Raw genomic sequence first — 20,386 nt, 5'->3', positions numbered from 1 at the left:
CCGCTCCTCCTGCACACCTTCCGCACACCTCCCTCGCTCTCCCACACCACTGGCACCAGGCCCCGGACACCTGCTCGGCTGCAGGAGAATGGCTACTCATCACACGCTGTGGATGGGACTGGTCCTGCTGGGGCTGCTGGGCGGCCTACAGGCAGCACCCGAGGCCCAGGTCTCCGTGCAGCCCAACTTCCAGCCGGACAAGGTGAGGGGCTTCCCTGAGCCATCCCCAAGTGCTACAGGGCCCTGTCAGGGGAAGGGTACTTTCCGGCTGGGTCTTCTCCCCGGGAGGAGCGAGTGAAGTCCCGCAGTGCCGGGCAGTGCCGGCCAGGGACTGAACGGGCGCGCAGGAAGGAGGCTGGGTAGCTGCCCCAGGAGGCTGACCGCGAGAGGCCCTCCCTGGGCACCACGTCCCGTCTCCCTTGATGGGCCACGCAGACACAGGGCCATACACGCTCCCACGCCATCCAAACACGGCCACTCCTACGGGCACGCGACCCCCAGAGGACACACGAACGCACGTTCCACACCTGGGTGCCAGGACACGGGCGGGTGGGGCACGAGGATGGCGCCAAAAACGCCGTGCGCGGTGGGGGGTCGGGGGGACGCGCACCGCACAGCCAGCCAGCGACGCGCGCTCTCGCCCGGGAGCTGCGCGGGGACGCGCCAGAGCTCGGGTTCCCCGGCCGCGCGCCCCTCCCCGACGTCGAGGAGACTCCCAGCGGTCAGCGGAGCGGAGCGGAAGACCCGCCCCCCCCGTCAGGAATGCGACGTCCTCAGCCGCCCGCTGTATGGGCCGAGCGCTCCGCCAGGGGCACAGAATCGGGACCGGGGGCGGAGGGGCCCGAGCTGGCTGGTGGGCGGTGTGTGAGGGTGAGGGACGGTCCTCGGGAGGGGCGTGGCCAGACGGCGTGCTCGGTGCCAGGGGCGTGGCCAGCTTCTGGGGCGGAGGCGTGAGGGGCGGGGCCACCTCCTGGAGCGGTACGAGGGGCGTGAGGGGCGTGGTCAGCTCCCGGGGCGGGGACGTGAAGGGCGGGGCCAACCTATGAGGCGGGGTCGTGAGGGGCCCGAGGGGCGAGGTCAGCTCCTGGGGCGGGGGCGTGAGGGGCGGGGTCAGCTCCTGGGGCGGGGCCAGTTCCTGGGGCGGGGCGTGATTGAGCGTGGGGGCGGGGCGGGGTTGGAGACTGGAGCGGGAGGGGCAGAGGCGCCTCCACGGGTCGGCAACAGTGGGTCCGGAGGGTCCTGGCCGACGCGGTTGGGGGTCGCTCGCCGCAGTTCCTGGGGCGCTGGTTCAGCGCGGGCCTCGCCTCCAACTCGAGCTGGCTCCAGGAGAAGAAGGCGGCGCTGTCCATGTGCAAGTCGGTGGTGGCCCCTGCCGCGGATGGTGGCTTCAACCTGACCTCCACCTTCCTCAGGTGGGACAGCGGGCAGGTGGGCTGCTGGGACGGAGAGGTCCAGGAGCACCCTCGGGCCTAACCCCTGACCCCGAGGTCACCCACCTACAGGAAAAACCAGTGTGAGACCCGAACCATGCTGCTGCAGCCCGGGGAGTCCCTCGGCTCCTACAGCTACCGGAGTCCCCGTGAGTGGGGCCTCCACCAGCTCCTGAGCCCAGCCTGGGGGCGACACATGCAGGCGACTCTGGGCCAGCCCCCTGCCGCGGAGATCCATGGGGTGGGGGGTGATGGCTGCCCCACCAGCGTCAGAGGCCAAGGCCAGGCCTGGGCATGACTGCCCATGCACAAGTGTTGGGGACAGAGAGACCCTTCCTCCAGGGGTTTGGATCCTCTCTGGAGCCCACCAGTGTCTTGCCAGGCCCCTCCCCTGCCCTCTGGAGCTTTCCCCACATAAGCAGTCCCCCAAGGCCCCTCCACATGCCTCCTCCTAGTTCTCCTCCCCAGGACCCAGGGGCTTCCTCACTCCCACCTGGGGAATGGTTCCCACAGGGAAACCTCTTCACTTCGGGTTCTGGCAGCGGGTTCTGCGGCTGCACCAGGAATCCTGGTTTTCTGAGCCTGGCTGCCCCAGATTCTGGTTTAGGGACAGAGTTCACAGGCTGTGCAGGTGGGAGCAGGGCACTGACTGGAGAGCAGCTGGGTAGGGGAGCATCCCGGGCCAGCCGAGGGCCTGAGTGCCCCCACAGCCCACAGGTGCACCCCTTCCCTGAAGCAGAGATGAGGTTTGTGGGGCTGAGTCCCCAACAGGGTCGTTTCTTGGGTTCCCAGACTGGGGCAGCACCTACTCTGTGTCAGTGGTGGAGACTGACTACGACCACTACGCCCTGCTGTACAGCCAGGGCAGCAAGGGCCCCGGCGAGGACTTCCGCATGGCCACCCTCTACAGTACGTGCCCGCCGCTGCCGCCCGCACACAGGCATGACCAGAGGGGGCTCCCCAAGACCCAGGGCAGGGCACACACCATCCCCCCGCTGAGGCCAGCTCCGTCTCCACCCTGTCCCAGGCCGAACCCAGACCCCCAGGGCTGAGTTAAAGGAGAAATTTACCGCCTTCTGCAAGGCCCAGGGCTTCACAGAGGATTCCATTGTCTTCCTGCCCCAAACCGGTAAGGGGTCCTAATCTGATGGGTAGAGGATTAAGGTCAGATTAGAGGCAGGCAGGCAGTCTCCTGACAGGGAGAGGCAGAGGGGAGGAGGGGGCCCCGCCCTGCTCGAGGCCTGGGCCAGGGACAGAGGGGGTGAGTGTTCGAGTCAGAACCTCCCTCCTGCAGCCTCTTCATGAGGAGCCCCCTCCATGGGGGACATAGAGACCAGGCGCCCACTCTGTGCCAGGCCCTAGCAGCTCCCAGAATGTGGGGCTCCAGCCTGGTGGGGAGCATAGGGTAGAGGGTGCCTATGGGGGATACAGGAGGACCAACCATACTGCACTCAGGCACAGCCTCCTGGGGCGGACAGCCTGCTCTCGGCAGAGGTGAAGAAAGACCCTCTCTTTGTTTTGAGGGGCCAGGGGAGAGGTGGGAGGTGATGGGGGGGTCTGTGCAGTTTGGGGGCTCAGTCAAGACGAGCTCTGTATTAGGAGAGGGACAGGAAGCCCGGTGGGAAAATTGGCCTAAGTCTGGGATTCTGACGACAGCCCCGGCTTCTTTCTTGGCAGATAAGTGCATGACGGAACAATAGGTGAGCCACTTCATTCATTCATTCATTCATTCATTCATTCATTCATTCAACACACATCCACCCAACCCACTCTGCGATGGATCAGGGCCCCAGGACAGCCTGGTGCTGCAGACCCATCCTTCCTGATGGCTGCCGTCGTCCAGGGCTGGGCAGGAGACTGGGCAGGGGCTGCCCACACTGACGAGTGTACAGGTGCAAGGCTCGGAAGGAAAACCTGTCCCAGTGGCTGGAATAGGGCTGACCCCTGAAGGCTCACGGTTGGGGGGTGCAGGTGTGAGGCCCCAGGCAGAAAAGGCCAAGGGGCTATACCACAGGGGCCATCTGGCAGCAAGGGCATCTGGCACCTGGGATAGGGGTAAACCAGGGTGGGGGAGATGGGATGGGAGGGGACTGGGGATGAAAGGGGAAGTCCGAAGACGCTGCATGGATGCCGTGGGAGAGCTCAGGGGAGCAGGCTCAGGGCGGATTCACCCACCACCCCCAGGAGGGAGGCATAGGCTGGAGCTGGAGTCCGTGGATCCTGGGGCTGGGAAGGGTGGAGTCTGTAGACCCTGGGGCAGCGGGGATCCGAGCCCCAGCAGTGGATCTTGCTCTCTCAGCGAGGCTCAGCGGGGCTGGGGACAGAGAAAAGTCCCCCTACCCTGCACCTGCTCCATCCGACTGGAGTGGGGGTGGGCTGGGGAAGACTGCAGTCCTCCATCCTCGGCTTTCGGTTGCACCCCCCAGGACTCCCCAGAGCTGAAGCTGGGACCGCAGCCAGCCAGGTGACCCCTGCGATCTGGATGTTTCCGCTCTGTTCCTTCCCCGAGCCCCTGCCCCGGCTCCCCGCCAAAGCACCCCTGCCCCCTCGGGCTTCCTCCTGGCTCTGCGGAATAAACTCCGGAAGCAAGTCTGTAGGTTGGCTCCTGGCTGTCTGTGCCGTCGTCACCAGTCCCGGGCCTGGCCCTGGCCACCTGGACCTCCTGCTCTATAAAACCTCAGCCTGAGGTCAACAGAGGAACAGACCCTCTAGTGTTTGCTCCCAGTGGGGTCTTGAGTCAGGACAGCTAGGAGGGGGTGTCCCTCACTGTCTCCCACCCAGCCCAGTCGTGTGACCCTGCCCCACAGCCCCACACGTCCAGCCATACCCCCTCAGCTGCCACTGCCACCAGGCCGGTGCTGAGGTGGGGGGGGTCAGTGACTCATCTAAATCCCTTAGGCAGGTACCCTGCACCCCCAACCCCACCCTGTCACCCCCTCAGCAGGAAAGGCCTGAGGCTCAAGGCCCCAGAGGAGCTTTGGACCTGTTGGGTGTCTTGAGGTGTGGGATTAACACACTGAGATTGGACGGAGATAAGGGTTTCAGGGGACAAAAAAGGAACATTTGTTGGAAACATGCCAGAGCGTCTCCACCCTCCATCAGGACAGACTGACAGAGTGGGCTGGGGACAGGACACCCCACATCCCTTCTGGTTCCCTGGGCACCCCCTGCCCTTTGACCTGGGCCACCAGATCACAGCCTTGTCCACTCGCCAGAGCCCTGGCACCACGGGCACACCATGCCCCACCGGTGCCCTGCCCATCCCTGCTCCCTCCCAGATTCCCACCCAGGCAGCCTTTCTCAGGTACACAATGTGCAAGACTCACTGTGACCTGCCCACCAGGCCCCCCTGAGCAGGCCCTGCAGAGGCGCCAACCTTTCTGAGGGTCAGAGGTGAGGGTGAGCTTCTGGGTGGCCTTCCCGGAGAAGGGGGCTTAGGGCTGTGCCTGAGCTCAAGGTAGTGGGGATCCAACATCCCAGAGGGGCTGCAGAAGGCCAGAGAGGCAGGATGGGGTGAGCTGCAGGCCCCCTAGCCCAGAGGCCCATCAGAACTACCCTCAGCTGCCAGGCATCCGGCCCCACCCCGGAGGAAAGGCAAGGCATGGCTGGGGTTGGGTGGAGGGAGCCAGGCCAGAGCACTGCAGCGTGCAACTCGATCAGAAGCCTGTCACAGTGGGTGCAGTCCCAGGCCAGCGGCCCCCCCGGACACCTTGGGGGCATAAAGCCTACAGAGGAGCCACCTCAGCTCTGTCCTGCTCTTGTGTCCCAAGGAGACGCCATGCCACCTTGCTGCACGATGCTTTGGGCTCTGCTGATCAATTCCCTCCTTGCCCTGCTCTGGGTGTCCCCAGGCCAGGCCCAGGTCCCCATCCAGGCCAACTTTGATGCTAGCCAGGTGCGCCCAGCCCTGTTTCCTCCTCCTCTCCAATGAGTCCTCCAAGCTTTGGCACTGCACCCCAGGTCCCTGTCCACACTCTCTTTGATCCAGGCTCAGCAGGGCTGGGGGCATGGGAAACCCCCCACCACACCTGTTCCATCTGACTGGCGTAGGCGTTGGCTGGGGAAGACTGCAGGCCTCCATCCTAGCTTTTCGGTTGCATCCCCCATCACTCCCCAGGGCCCAAAATTGGGACAAGTTACAGCTGCCTGCCCCTCACTGTCCCCCACCCACCCCACATAGACCTGTGACCTTGCCACAGCCCCACCCATCCAGCCGTACCCCCTGGGTGCCAGCTGCAGACAGGCCGGTGCTGGGCTGGTGGAGGCCAGTTGCTCATCTGCTGAGGCCCCTCTCCCTCAGTTCTGCATCAGGGTGGAGGTGTGTACAGCGGCCCCTGTCCTGGCCAGGAAGCAGCTGTGTCAGGACAGAACGTGGTGGGCTCAGGCCCAGGGCACAGGGGCGGCCTTCCAGCCTTCCCTGCACTTGCCCTGCAGTTCCAGGGCACCTGGTACATGGTCGGGGTGGTGTCAGATGACCAGGACTTCCTGGACTCCAAGGACACCATGAAGATGCCTGTGGTCTTAGTGACCCCCTTGGAGAACAGTGACCTGGCCCTCAAGTTTGGATATCCCATGTAAGTGACCCCACAAGCCCGTCAGACTCAGCCTCAGATGAGGCCAGATGAAGGTCCAGAGGGACCACGGTGTCCCCAGCACATCAGGGTCAGACCACGGGTCCTTAAGGGCTCCGTGCTGCAGAGCTCCAGATGGCAGCCACACGGTGTCCAGAGGGACCCAGGCCCTGGAGGAAGCACCGCCTGAGGCCCAGTGTTGAGAAAAGTGTCTGCATGTCTGTGTGTGTGTATTACTGTATGTGGCTGTGTCTGTGTGTGTGTCTATTTCTGCATGTGTGTGTGTGTGTCTGTGTGTGTGTGTGTCTTCTGTGTAGCTGTGTACCTCTGTGTGTGCGTCTGTGTGTGTGTATCGCTGTATGCATCTATGTGTCTGTGTATCTGTTTCTGAGTGTCTGTGTCTATCTGTGTGTGTGTCTTTTATGTGTGTGTGTATATATGTGTGTGTCTGTCAGTGTATCTGTGTCTGTGTATCTGTGTGTGTGCATGTGTGTATGTGTGCGTCTTCTGTGTGTCTGTGTCTGGAAGGGGGACCTGGAGACCCTGCATTCTAGACTGTGTGCCCATGAGCAGGTACTTAATCCCCCACCCCCAGCAGGAGTGTCCCCACCTCTAAAGTCATTCTAAAGTCCCATGTTCTCTAAGGATTGTGAGGGTGAACAAGGGACCCAGGGCTCGGGGGAGGGTGAGACGTTGCCCAGGGCAGTGTTCCCAGGAGGAGATCGCGTTGGGGCAGGTCGGGGGCCTCCGTCCCAAGGAAGGGGGCACCAGGGGGGCGCCTCGGGCCCACTTTCTCTGCAGACCAGTGTGCGGGCGCGCTCTCCCGGGTGAGTAGACCACGGTCACGTGGAGCCGCGGACCATGGGCCCTCCTAGGGGCCTCTACCTTCGGGACAGCTGGGGGCGAGAGCGGGGGTGATGGGGCATCCGGGCGGATCCAAGCGGCAGCAGCCTGGGCAACCGCGGGGCTGCGCGTCGGGAGGGGCGGAGGCAGGGGACGCCCCTCACCTGCTCCTTGTTTTGCGGTGAGGGGTCCAGCCCCTGAGTGCCTGCAGGGGTCAGCTGCTCCGTGCGCCCAGCCCTCCCCAAAGAGCCCCTCTCTCCACACCCTGGCACCAAGCGCAATAAATGCCCTGAGTGCCTGTGGCGCTGTGCATTTCTTGGAGGGAGGGAGGGGTGGCGGGGGCGGCCAGGTACATGGGCGCCCTGGGAAAGGGGCCGGGTCACCCCTTGTTGCCTGTCTGGGCAGGCGTTGGCCCGAGAGGGACCGAGCCTCAGCTCCGTGGCAGGGAGGTTCCTCAGGGCGGGCCCCAGCCCCAGCTCTGGGACTTTTCTACCTCTGCACGGACCCAGACCCCCAGACCGGGGGCGCTGGGAGGGCGGGACACGGACACCACGCAGCGGGCGCCCCAGGCTTCAGTGGACACCGCCACGGGAGGTGGCCTTCAGGGTCCTCCCAAGCGGCTGGCCCGGTCAGTGTCAGCGGCTTCCATCCCCAGGCGGCCCGCCAGGTCACCCAGTTTCCTGGCCCCTGACTCCAGGCTCCAGGTCCCGCCCCACAGGCCTGGCTGTTCCAGAGACCAACGAAGCATCCCCAGCCCTGACCCAGGGCCTGCCCATGGAGAGTGGAGGGCGAGGAGGACAGGAGGCGCTGCATAAAACTCTGCCCTGCCTTGAGTCTATGTAGGACAGTGTTGTCTTTTACAGATAAGTCTAGAAGAATTTGAAGGAAAATAGCCTACTCGCTGTAATGTACCTAGTTCAGCAAAATAATAATAAAAATAGTAATAATACTGGTTGCAAATTTGTCAACATTTTGATAGTTGTTTAATCTGGGTGATGGGTCTACGGGGCGCAGTATGCTATGATTTCTGCTTCTCAGTTGGTCAGAATTTTTTTTTTTTTTAATTTGAGATGGAGTCTTGCTCTGTCTCCCAAGCTGGAGTGCAGTGGTGCGATCTTGGCTCACTGCAACCTCCACCTTCCAGGTTCAAGTGATTCTCCTGTCTCAGCCTCCCAAGTAGGTGGGATTACAGGTGACCACCACCATGCCCAGCTATAATTTTTGTATTCTTAGTAGAGACGGGGTTTTGCCATGTTGGCCAGGCTGGTCTCAAACTCCTGACCTCAAGTGATCCACTCACCTTGGCTTCCCAAAGTGCTGGGATTACAGGCGTGAGCCACCAGGCCCAGCTCAGAAAATTTTTTATTAAAAAACACCACTTGGGCTGGGCGCAGTGGCTCACGCCTGTAATCCCAGCACTTTGGGAGACCGAGGCAGGAAGATCATGAAGTCAGGAGATCAAGACCATCCTGACACAATGAAACCCCATCTCTGCTAAAAATACAAAAAACTAGCCGGGCGCGGTGGCGGGCGCCTGTAGTCTCAGCTACTCGGGAGGCTGGGGCAGGAGAATGGCGTGAACCCGGGAGGTAGAGCTTGCAGTGAGCTGAGGTCACGCCACTGCACTCCAGCCTGGGCGACAGAGCGAGACTCCGTCTCAAAAACAAAAACAAACACAAACAAACAAACAAACAAAAACAGAAAACACCATTCGGCCGAGCACAGTGGCTCTGCATCCTCCCTGCATCCCCAGGAAGATTCCGAGCCGGGCAATGCAGGTTGCTCTCCACAGCCTCAGGGATGCCCTTTCCTTCCTTCCACGGTGGGGCAGCCTCTGGGGGTGGCTGTGGGTCCAGTTGTGGTCAGCCCACAATGCCTTGCAGTTCAGCCCTGGATGCATCGAGTCCCTCGCCTCCCACGCTTAGCCTGTTCTCCACCCAGAAGCCCAGGGGATGGATTCACAAGATGGGTCAGATCAGGCCCCGCTGCTCGACACCCCACAGTGGGTCCCATCGCACTGAGTAAAGGCCTAAGTCTTGATGGTGGCCAGCAAGGTCTTTTCTTTTAGGCTTTCCTCTGACCCACCATCCACACCTCTCCCTCCACCCTGCTGCCAGCACCTTACGTGTCTCAGGGCCTTTGCCCAGGTCACCCCTGCCCAGACCGCCCTTCTCCCGGAGCCACTCAGCCCACTCACTTCCGTCTCTGAAGTCTTGCTCAAATACCTCCCTTGGTTCTTGACCTCTGCTACCCCAAACCTTGACTGGCCCCCACTCCCCTAGTCGTTCTCTGTACTTTTTGCTCCTCTTTTCGGCCCAGCTTCCAGGTGCTCTACGCCTTGGGTGCCAGGTCAGCTCTTTCCCTCCGCTGTTCTGCTTCCGTCACCAACTCCAAGTGTGTGTGTGCGGACTTCGTAGTCCCTCCCCTTCTGTTTGCAAAGCTCCACTAACCTTGTATCTCATACACTGTATTAATGTATCCTGCGTTAAAGAAAATTGCTCCCACGGCCGGGTGCAGTGGCTCACGCCTGTAATCCCAGCACTTTGGGAGACCAAGGCGGGCGGATCACCTCAGGTCGGGAGTTCGAGACCAGCCTGCCCAATATGGAGAAACCACGTCTCTACTACAAAATACAAAAATTAGCCAGGTGTGGTGGTGGGCATCTGTAGTCCCAGCTACTCAGGAGGCTGAGACAGGAGAATCGTTTGAACCCGGGAGACAGAGGTTGTGGTGAGCTGAGATAGCACCACTGCACTCTAGCCTGGAGACAGAGGTTGTGGTGAGCTGAGATAGCACCACTGCACTCTAGCCTGGGCAACAAGAGCAAAACTCCATCTCAAAAAAAAAAAAAAAAAAGTATTGCAGAGAAGGACGTGGAAGCCAATGCAAAAGCTGCCAGTAGCTGAAGCTGGCCCGATGTGAGCCACGAAACAGGACATGACACTAGGGTGTGAGCCAAAGCGTAAAATAAACACCTGAGGTCCACACAGACCCGGCCTGAGGCTAGTGAAATGAAGGTTTTGCAGTTTTCTTGTCATGTTTTGTAACTAATCTTTGTTTCTGGTCTTGTGTTAGTTCCTACGGCTGCCACAAATTATCACAAACTTGTAGCTTGAAGCCAGAGTCCAAAACCAGTTTACTAGGGTCAAGGTATCAACCGGGCTGTGCTCCCTCTGAGGGCTCAAGGGGAGAATCCCTCCTTGCCTCTTCTAGCTTCTTTGTCTTCTCTTTTGTTGTTGTTGTGGTTGTTGTTGAGACAGAGGCTTGCTCTGATGTCCAGGCCAGAGTACTATGGCACAATCATCTCACTGAAGCCTTGAACTCCTGGGCTCAAGCAGTCCTCCTGCCTCAGCCTCCTAAGTAGCTGGGACTACAGGCATGCATTACTATGCCTGGCTAATGTTTTCTTTTTAGAGATGGGTCTTGCTGTCTTGCCCAGGCTGGCCTTGAACTCCTGGCCTTAAGCAATCCTCTCACTCCAACCTCCCAAAGCACTGGGATTACAGGCATGAGCCACCGGGCCTGGCCTCTTCTGGCTTCTGATAGCAGCCTGTAATCCTTGGCTTGTGGCTGCATTGCTCCAGTTCCTCCCTCCATGCCACACTGCCTTCTTTTCTGTCTCAAGGCTTCCTCTGCCTCAATTTTATAAGGCCCTTGAGATGGCACTGAGGGCCTCCCTGGGTAATCCAGGATAATCGCCCCATCTCAAGGGCACATCTGCAAAGACCCCTTTCTTTTCTTTCCTTTTTTTTTGGCAGGGGAGGGGGACAGGATCTCACTCTGTTGCCCAGGCTGGAATGCGGTGCCCAGCCTTTTCCATAAATAATAGTATTCACAGGTCCCAAGGATTAGGGCCTGATACCTGGGGCCTACTACAGCCAGCATCTCAGAGTTTACATGACAAAGTAGAGGCCCCCCAATCTTCTCCGAATCTGCCCCACCCCAGTCATCTTGGGGATGAATCTCCCCGTTCCTCTCTTCCCAAATGCTGGGGCCATCCTTGATCGTTCTTTGCCTCTTCCTCTCTCCACCTCCACTCCGAGCTCATGGTCCACCCCTCTCCCCCACCTCTGCAGCCTCCCGTCCTCTCTCCTCACAGCACAGAATACGGACTTCACACACATAAGTCAGTCGTGCCACTTCCCATCCACCCCTGCTTAAACCTCCAACAGCCGCCACTCCCCCTTCATTCATTCATTCATAATGTTTATTCAGTGTCTGTACGTGCCAGGCATTGTGTAAGTGCTGAAAAGACAGATACACTGGCAGTAAAACAGACAGAAATCCCTGTCCTCATGGACTTCCTGGGGTGATGGACAATAGGCAGGATAAATAAGCGTACTGGTCACTTACTGCAGAGTGACAGGTTACCCCAAATGCAGCAGCTTAACCCAGCAGGAGTGCATTATCTCCCAGTGTCAGCAGGGCAGGACTCTGGGCCTCTGGTACAAAGTTTCAGGAGGCTGTGGTCAAGCTGCCGGCTGAGGATGTGGTCTCATAGTAAGGCTCAGCTGGGGCGTCAGCTTCCCAGCTCCCTTGCTGGCCATCGGCATTCCCTTAGGGCTGCCTCTTGTCACACCCAGCAATTCAAGAGCAATTTTGTCCTATTCTGGTTGCCAGAAGCAAGTTGTTAATTAAGTCCAGCCCAAGGGGAGGGGAGTGCAGAAAGGTCTAAACCCAGGAGGGTATAACAGGGGGCTAACTGCCAGAATAAAGCAAGCCAAAGTGTACTTTCTACAGTGAGAAGGGTGAAAAATAAGAAAACGACAGGAGAGCGGGACGTGAGAGCTGGGCAGCGTGCTGAAATGTCAGAACAACACCAGGGAAGGTGTCGCTGAAGTGACTTTTGAGTAAAGACCCCAAGGAAGCATGTGAATCTGGGAAAAGGGTGTGCCAGGCAGAAACAGCAGCATGTGCAGAGACCCAGGGTGCAGGAGCCAGGACTGGGAGTGAACTGGGAGGCAGGAGGAGGTGAGGCAGGCTTGCTGTGGGAGCACTCCCATACAGAAGCATAGCCTACAACCCCACTGACCCTCCCCACAGCACCATGCTGCCAACCTGGCCTTCTTGCCAAGCCTTGAACAGAACTGTTGTTTCTGTGGCCAGGCCTCTGCGTGGGATCTCCCTGTCCCTGGTGGGAGCCATCCTCTTCCTCCTGTCCTCATAGCACCCGCTGCAGTTTCTCCTGGCACTTGGCCCTGCCTGAGAGTGTGGTGTCTCCTATTGGATCCTACAAGCTCCAGGGAGTCAGAGACCTTGTCTGTTGATTGATGTCCAGGCCTAGGACAACAGGCACGTAGGAGGAGCTGGAGTAATACCATGGGCAGGACAGAGAGCACAGAAGTCTTCTTCCCTGGGGATCGCTCTGTACTGTGACTTCTTTTTTCGTTTGTTTTAGACGGAGTCTCACTCTGTTACCCAGGCTGGAGTGCAGTGGCGCGATCTCGGCTCACTGCAACCTCCACTTCCCTGGTTCAAGCAATTCCTCTGCCTCACAGGCGTGCACCACCACACCCGGCTAATTTTTATGTGTTTTTAGTAGAGAGCGGGTTTCACCATGTTGGCCAGACTGGTCTCGAACTCCTGAACTCTGGCAATCTGCTCGCCTTGGCCTCCCAAAGTGCTGGGATTACAGGCGTGAGTCACCTTGCCGGGCCAACCATAACTTCTCACAATTAGGGTTAGGAAGCTTCCCGTTGGTGTGTGAAGACGATGGGAGGGCGGGGCTCCAGGATGTGCCCACAGCGCCACGGAGGGAACCCGGACTCGGGTGGACGTGGAGCCAGGGCGGGGGCGGGAGGGGGCGAGGTTCGAGTGGGGCTGCTCGCGGGCGCGAGGGCCAGAGCTCAGGATCCCGCCGCGAAACCCATGCCCGGCGAGGTCAGCGCTAGGGGCAGGGCCTCTGGATCCCTGACCGAGGACGCCCTGCTCCGGCCCGCCCCACGCACTAAACCCGGCCTCTAGTCGCCTGAAGCCCGCGCGGGTACCGGGTCTTCCGGGCCCGGCCTGTGCCTTTAGCTCCGCCCCTAACCCAACCCCCTAACCCCGCCTCCACCTAAAGACCCCGCCCCCAGTCAGACTCCGCCCCGCGCAAGCTCCCTAAGCCCGCGACTGGCCTGCACCCGGCTCCGGAAGCCGTTCTTCCGCGCAGGAGCCCTAGGCCCGCAGAGCCCCGCCCTTCCCGGCGCCCTAGCCCTGCCCCGCCGGGTTCCCGCTCGCCGGGCGCCATGGATCCGCTGTCGCCGCCGCTCTGCACGCTGCCGCCGGGCCCCGAGCCGCCCTGCTTCGTGTGCTACTGCGAAGGGGAGGGAAGCGGGGAGGGGGACCGCGGCGGCTTCAACCTCTAGTGAGTGGGGTTCCGCGGGGAGGTAGGGGTGCGGGGAGCTCCGCGGGCGGCCCCGCCTGACAGGCCCTCTCCCCCAGCGTGACCGACGCCGCGGAGCTTTGGAGCACCTGCTTCACGCCGGACAGCCTGGCGGCCCTCGTGGGTAACTGGGCGGGTCTGGGAGCCGCCACACCCCTCCCTGCAGTCCAGATCGTGTATGGGGCGACCGACATCTGGGATTCCCCAGAAGGCTCTGACACCCTCTGCCCGCCCTGTAGCTGTAGTCCTCACATTGGCTAGGGGTCCCAAGTGGCTCTGGGGTCGGGCAGGTTTCGGGTGCTCCCAGTGGATCTCGGGTTCCAGGCAGCTGGTGACAAGCACCTGTGCTCTCTAGAAAGCCCGTTTTGGTCTGAGTGCGGCTGAGGACATCACCCCCCGGTTCAGGTGAGACCCAAGCAGGGAGAAAGGTGGGTGGGGAGGAGGAGGGTCTGTCACAGCTCTCAGCACCTCTCCTCTTCCAGGGCAGCCTGTGAGCAGCAAGCTGTGGCTGTGACCCTGCAGGAGGACAGAGCATCCCTGACCCTTTCAGGGGGCCCCTCGGCACTGGCCTTTGACCTCTCCAAGGTACCAGGCCCAGAGGCAGCCTCCAGACTGCAGGCGCTGACACTGGGCCTGGCAAAACGCGTGTGGAGCCTGGAGCGGCGACTGGCAGGTAGTATTGGGGGTGGGCACCTCATACCTTCACTGGGGTCCCCTGCTCTTGCCCCCACTCCTGGCACTGAGTGGGGTTCCCATGGGCTTTCCTCCCCAGCTGCAGAAGAGACAGCTGCCAGCCCCAGGAAGAGTCCCCGGCCTGCAGGGCCTCAGCTCTTCTTACCAGGTAAGGCACGTATGCCTGTGACTCAAGTAGGGCTGTGTGCTTTAATCTGGAACTCAGTTTCCCCTGAATAAGCCTCATGCTCCAGAGAGAATGCCTGCCTATTCAGAGAAGGTTGTGGCTGGGATGCTGCCAGGTTCAGGAGCCTCCCCATCCTGTTTTCCCACAGACCCAGATCCCCAGAGAGGTGGCCCTGGACCTGGGGTCAGGAGGCGGTGTCCAGGAGAGTCGCTCATCAACCCTGGGTTCAAGAGGTACCCGCCCACCGGCCCCTTCCTGCACCCAGGGTCCAACCCTGGACCCCACCCCTTTCTCCACACCATAGTGCCATAGTAATACCCCTCTTCCTTCTCAGTAAGAAACCAGCTGGTGGCGTGGACTTTGATGAGATCTGAAGGTACAGCACAAGTGTGGCCCCACGGGGAGTCTGCCTGTGAGGGGACAGGCAGTCTTCGAGGCCCTCATCAGAGACCCCCCCCCCACACCACCACCTCCACCTGCCTGTCCTGGGCCAGGACTAAGGCGTCTCCTCAAGTTCCTTCCCTGTCAAATAAACCGCTCCCTCTGTTGGAGGCTCTGGTGGGGCTCTGACTCCTGGCACTGGCCTGGGAAGGGATCAGGGAATGCCCCTGGGCCTGCACTCTGGGTGTGGGGCCACAGGATGTGAACAGATGCTGCAGCATCTCAGTTCCCTGGAGACTTCCTTGCTGGGCCGGAGGGAGGTGAGCACTCTCAGACCATCCAGCTATTCCATCCCTGCCAGCCCAGGAGCTGAGAGGGGCCCAGCCAGGCAGGGCCAGGGCTCCCCAAGGCTTAGAACTTTGTTCCCACCCTCCCAGGCCGCACCCAGGCAGGGCACGGAGCCCCGTAGGAGGATGCACACAGGAGAAGGCCTGTGCAGACCCTGAGATGCTGTGGAAGTGCCCTGCGGGGAGGGGAGTGCCTGCCCCCGGACAGGATTGAGGAATGTACCAGCCCCTATCCACCTGGGGCACCCCGCCCCACCCCGGCCTGACTGGTTTGGGAGCCCAATCCGGTCCTGGAGATCCCTGAGGCCACCGGTTGCAGGAGACCTGGAGTCTGCGCTTTCTTAACATGGAGGATGGGACCCGCCCGACCCCGGCTCTCCTGCCCCTGTGGTTCTGGGCTCTCAGGCTGAGCGTCCCACCCTGGGGTTTGGGGATGGGAAGTGATCACGAGACTCCTCAGATGTCAGGACACCCTCACTGCCGACAAAGATGCCTTTATTGGGCGACAGACGCGGGGTGGGGCGCTAGCGGGGGTGCACGGCGGGCCGGTAGGCCGCCAGGATCTCGGCGCTGTGCGGACACGTGTATTTGAACTCCTTCTCCTGCAGCGCGCTGTCCAGGTAGCGGCGGACGCCACGCAGCCCCGCCGGGATGGGCGCCTGGCGGAAGTGCGCGCACACCGTCTGCGGGCAGGATCGCGGGGCGCAGTCAGGACCTGCCGTCCCCCAGCGCGCCGGGCTTGCCCGCCCGCCCGCCCTCCGCGCTCACGTCGACGATGTGCAGCTTGGGCAGTAGGCTACAGTCGGCCAGCGTGAGCCGGTCGCCGTCCAGGAAGCGGCGGCGGGACTCGCGCAGCTGCGGCTCCAGCGCCAGCTCGTGCTCCAGGGGCGCGCGCAGGTAGCTGTCCAGCCTGGCGAGGGCGCGCACCAGCTGCTGGTACAGGGCTAGGGGCGGGCGGCGAGGTGAGGACCTGGCCCAGGACGCCCTCCCGCCTGGGCATCCAATCCCCTGACCCTGCTTCACCTTCGTCCTGCGCGGGCACCGGGTTCTTGATGAACGCGGAGAACTTGTGGAAAACGTCGTTGCCAGCGGTGTTGGACTCCCTGTAACGAGGCGCCAGGCTGGGGAAGCTGCGGGATGAGGGGGTGAGAGACTCCATCAGAATGGGGGCAGCCCCGTCCCGGCCCTACAGTACCCCACAGCGCCTTCCTGGGCTCTGTCCTGTGCGCGTCCTCCCTGGGCGCCCCCTCTTCCCCTCCCACCCTGCTCAGGCTCTCACTCGGGCGGCCCCAGCGTCTCTTCCAGAAAGTCCTCGATCTGCAGCGTGTCTGTCTTGGCATCGCTGTCATAAAGCAGGATGGGCAGCTGCGAGCCGGGGGCGAAGTCCTTCAGCACGTCCGGGGACCTGTGGGCAGCAGCAGGGTGGGAGGAGGCCAGCCCACCAGTGTGTGAGGCCAGGCAGGGGTCCCCAGGGTGGCGCCTCACCTGCGCGTGTCCACCGTGGTAAGGGTGAAGGGTACACCTTTGAGGAGTAGGACCATGAAGAGCCGCTGGCAGGAGGGGCAGTGACCCACACTCTCCCCATCCTCACTCGCCTGGGTGGGTGGAGTGGCGGGCGGTGGTGGGGGGGAGGTCAGGGCTGGGAGCAGACCCAGGCATCCTGCCACCAGGCTGGGCGGGACCCGCCTCCCACTGCCAGCGGGACTGGAGGGATGCCAGAGCTCCAGCTTGGTCGGCGCGACTTCCAAGTGCCCAGTAAGGGCCCTTGACTTGGTCCCCAGGACATGGGGAGGGACGCAGAGCTGCTGGGAGCCTTGAAGCCTGGAGCGGGCTTGGCCGCTGGAATCTTATCAGAGCCTGGACAGGCCAGGCCCCTGGGCTCAGTCCCCAAAAGCTGGTTGCAAGGGTGGGGTAGGCCCCACAAGCTGTTTTCTGAGTGATTCACACATGAGACTGGGCGCTGTGGCCAGCAGCACACCAGCCCCCACATGCCAGTCCCCGACCTGAGAGCTGATGGGGCTGCCTGGCCCAGCACCCCCAATCCTGGAACACTGACCTCAAGCTCCACCACTGGCAGCTGGGTTGGTACCTCCCCACCAAGGGGCTCTCCTCCGGAAGACTGGGCTGGGCCCAGGAGCCAAGGCTGGGAGCAGGACCAGGGCCACTGGACCCCTCTCTGGGTGACTTTCTGGGTCCCACTTTACTCAGCCTCTGTAGGGCTGCCCGAGTCCCCTTAGCCACCCACAGGAAGGGGCTCAGACATTACTGGGGAGGCCCACCCCACAACCTGCCCCAGAAAGCAAAGCCAGAAGAGCACCCCCTCCCAGCCACCCTCCCTGCAGCTCAGTCTGCCCTGCACCTTGACAAACAGCTGGAGCTTGGTCTCCGCCATGGTGGGAGCTGCGCGGTCAGGCCCGGGTGGGGACCTGGGTCGCTCTTTAAGTCTCCCTGTGCGCCCCGCCCTCCCTGGCCAAGGGGCCCGCCCCGTGGAGCCACCTAGGCGGGCAGATGAAGCTGCCCAGCGCGCAGAACTGGCTGCCTGAGCAACACCAGCCTGGCCCTGGGGTATCTGAGCCAGAGGGTGTGACCTCAGGGTGGGGGAATGGTGTGGGGGGCTGCCTTGGACTTGAGTCTGGTGCACACAGAGAGCCACCCACCCAGTGCGGAGTGTGCTGGCAGCCAGCGTGGTGGGTGGAGACCGGGGGCGGGGCACAGGGAGAACCTACAGGCCAGAAGGGTGCAGGGAGTGTCACCTGGGGAGGGGGTAGCTCTGGGTCGGGACCACGTCCACCGTGAACCTAGCTCAGAACCTGCCCTATGGCTCTGCCTTCGGCAAATACCCCTTGTCAGGGCTCCCAGCCCAGAAAACCAGTGGGTGTGGGTGAGCAGGAGAAATGGTGCCCAGCCTAGCTTCAGTTCCCCATCTGCAGCACCGGAGCATTGCAGGGGTGGTAGGCCCACCTGGGGGAGCCGCCCCTTCCCAGCTACCGAGCAGTCAGGCAGGGCCCTCCCCGCTCAGGGCGGGGCTCAAATTCCAGACCTGCCCGCAACAGGGCGGGGAGGCCAGCCTGGCTTTGGTGTTTGGCCGGCAGTGCAGGTCTCCACCCCACCTCCCATCCCTCCCACTGGCTCTCAGCACAGGTTTCTTACCCCCACCCCTTAACCTTTAAAAAGAAGCAGCAGGAGCGGGGTAGAAGCCACAGCCTGCGTGGCTGGGAGAAAGCGGCCAGGGGACGGTGCTGGTCCACAGGTGTGAGCCTGCTCTGAGCTTCCTGGTGTGATTGGAACCCACAGTTCAGTCTGGCCCTTTGGGGTCGTCAACTGCGCCTCCATCCCACCTGGGCCCTGATGCTTTGGGGGGCAGCCCCAGGGAGGTACACCGAGGGGAGACTCCACCTAGAGACCCGGGGTGCCCACAAGATTGGCCTGGCCACACCTCCCCCAGGCGGTGTGGTGCCTCACGAGCCCGGACGGGGCAGCTGAGGTGGCACTGCTCGCCTGCTCACCTTCTCCCCAGGGCCTTGGTATAGGCCCCACGCCCATCCCCGGCGGACCGAACTCCAGTGCTGCCCCAGCCAGCCCAGCCTGACACTTCTCTGGATACCACGCCAGTCAGGGCTCCTGGACACACGGAGCCTTGGAAATGCCACGTGGCTCCCCTATCCTTTGGTGTCCTGAGCCTCAGTTTCCCTCCATCCTGCCTCCACCTCGATTCCAAGACCTAATATTTTGGCTTTCTCGTACTGTGGTTATAGCTCCGTTCGCTGGTTTCCCACATCCCTGGCAGGCACATGGCCAACCACAGAGGAGCCCCAGGCCCCCAGCCCAGCTCTGCTGCCCGGGCATCCCGTGTCTTCAACACTGACAGACGCACCCTCACAAACCCACAGGAGAAACGACGGCGCGGACAGAGGCTGTGAACCAGTGGCTCAGAAGGAAAAAGAAAATGCCAAGATACAGGAAGACCGTTCACCTCATGCCCGTCTCAAGAAACAAACCAAACAAGACTCGGTTCATCGCCACAGCGGCCCCACTGCGTTCTGTGGGTGTGGGCTGTGGACTGTGGAGCAGCGGTGGCCGTCCTACACTCCCCTGTGCCCTTGCCCACCTGGGAATCAGCCCAGTGGCTTCTTTATTTTTTGGTTTAATCAATTCATTTATTTACTAGAAACAGGGTCCTGCCATGTTGCCCAGGCTGGTCTCTACCTCTTGGGCTCAAGAGACCCGCCTGCCTTGGCCTCCCACAGTGCTGAAGCTACAGGCACGAACCACCACGCCTGGTTGGTTTCTCTGTGAAGGGCAAGTGAGTGCTGGCTGCACCACTGTGTGGCATGGCTCCGTGGCACGGCCACCGCCGTCTATGGGAGACTGCAGTTGTGTCCAGGGAGAAGGACGGAAAAGGTGACTCCATGCGTGCCCACTGCAGGGAGGGCCTGAGATTAGGTAGATGGCCTGGCTTGTGTCCCCTTACATTTAAATTCTTAGGCTGGCTGGGCACGGTGGCTCAAGCCTGTAATCCCAGCACTTTGGGAGGCTGAGACGGGCGGATCATGAGGTCAGGGGATCGAGACCATCCTGGCTAACCCGGTGAAACCCCGTCTCTACTAAAAAATACAAAAAACTAGCCGGGCGAGGTGGTGGGCACCTGTAGTCCCAGCTATTCGGGAGGCTGAGGCAGGAGAATGGCGTGAACCTGGGGAGGCGGAGCTTGCAGTGAGCTGAGATCTGGCCACTGCACTCCAGCCTGGGTGACAGAGCGAGACTCCGTCTCAAAAATAAATAAATAAATAAATAAATAAATAAATAAATTCTTAGGCTGGAGTCCTAACCCCTAGTGCCTCAGAATGTGATTTTATGTGGGCCGGGCACGGTGACTTATGCCTATAATCCCAGCACTTTAGGAGACCGAGGGCGAGAGTGGATCACCTGAGGTCAGGAGTTCGAGACCGGCCTGACCAACATGATGAAACCCGTCTCTACTAAAAGTACAAAAATTAGCATGGCATAGTGGCAGGCACCTGTAATCCCAGCTACTTGGGAGGCTGAGACAGGAGAATTGTTTGAACCTGGGAGACGGAGTTGCAGTGAGCAGAGATAGTGCCACCGCACTCCAGCCTGGGCACCACAGCAAGACACCATCTTGGAAAAATAAATAAATAAAGAATGTGACCTTATGTGGAAACAGGGTCTTTTAAAAATTTTTTTGAGACAGAGTCTCACTCTGTTGCCCAGGCTGGAGTGCAGTGGTGCAATCTCGGCTCACTGCAACTTCTGCCTCCTGGGTTCAAGCAATTCTCCTTCCTCAGACTCTGGAGTAGCTGGGATGAGAGATGCACATCACCACGCCTAGCTTCTTTTTTTCTTATATTTTTAGTAGAGACAGGATTTCGCCATGTTGGTCAGGTTGGTCTCGAACTCCCGACCTCAGGAGATCTGCCTGCCTCAGCCTCCCAAAGTGCTGGGATTACAGGTGTGAGCTACTGCACCCGGCTGAAATAGGGTCTTTGTAGAAGTTACCAAGTTAAAATGTGGTGAGTAGGATGTGCCCTAATCCAATATGACTGATGTCAGCATAGAAAGGTGAGTTTGGA

At 61.0% G+C, this 20,386-nt stretch overlaps 3 protein-coding genes across 13 annotated transcripts; 2 read left to right on the top strand and 1 right to left on the bottom strand.

The window, feature by feature from the left end:
* Positions 1–4,027, top strand: PTGDS (prostaglandin D2 synthase). Of its 2 annotated transcripts, NM_001193930.2 has the most exon segments (7): positions 1–202; positions 1,273–1,412; positions 1,503–1,579; positions 2,223–2,339; positions 2,458–2,559; positions 3,108–3,130; positions 3,857–4,027. In NM_001193930.2, coding segments are annotated over 6 exon segments (573 nt in total). In that variant the 5' UTR covers positions 1–88; the 3' UTR covers positions 3,857–4,027.
* A 9,003-nt stretch (positions 4,028–13,030) lies between these two features.
* On the top strand, positions 13,031–19,620 carry PAXX (PAXX non-homologous end joining factor). Of its 10 annotated transcripts, none has more exons than XR_013404615.1 (9): positions 13,031–13,190; positions 13,268–13,328; positions 13,564–13,613; positions 13,691–13,881; positions 13,981–14,049; positions 14,216–14,300; positions 14,402–14,443; positions 15,404–15,940; positions 18,686–19,620. XR_013404615.1 is itself a non-coding variant. In XM_028834305.2 (8 exons), the coding sequence occupies exons 1-7, from the start codon at positions 13,072–13,074 to the stop codon at positions 14,439–14,441; spliced, it is 615 nt and encodes a 204-aa protein (XP_028690138.1). In that variant the 5' UTR covers positions 13,031–13,071; the 3' UTR covers positions 14,442–14,443; positions 18,686–19,620.
* On the bottom strand, positions 15,274–17,285 carry CLIC3 (chloride intracellular channel 3). The gene is made up of 6 exons (XM_015116335.3): positions 17,155–17,285; positions 16,281–16,390; positions 16,075–16,200; positions 15,819–15,925; positions 15,564–15,739; positions 15,274–15,478 (listed from the first exon to the last, which is right to left on the bottom strand). Exons 1-6 carry the CDS (start codon positions 17,185–17,187, stop codon positions 15,320–15,322), a joined length of 711 nt encoding a protein of 236 aa, XP_014971821.2. The 5' UTR covers positions 17,188–17,285; the 3' UTR covers positions 15,274–15,319.
* Positions 19,621–20,386: the final 766 nt, after the last annotated feature.

The sequence above is a fragment of the Macaca mulatta genome, chromosome 15, assembly GCF_049350105.2.
Source record: "Macaca mulatta isolate MMU2019108-1 chromosome 15, T2T-MMU8v2.0, whole genome shotgun sequence".
In the NCBI taxonomy this organism is placed as follows: Eukaryota; Metazoa; Chordata; class Mammalia; order Primates; family Cercopithecidae; genus Macaca; species Macaca mulatta.
Note: the sequence above shows the minus strand (reverse complement) of the source record. Positions and strands in the feature narration are given on the sequence as shown.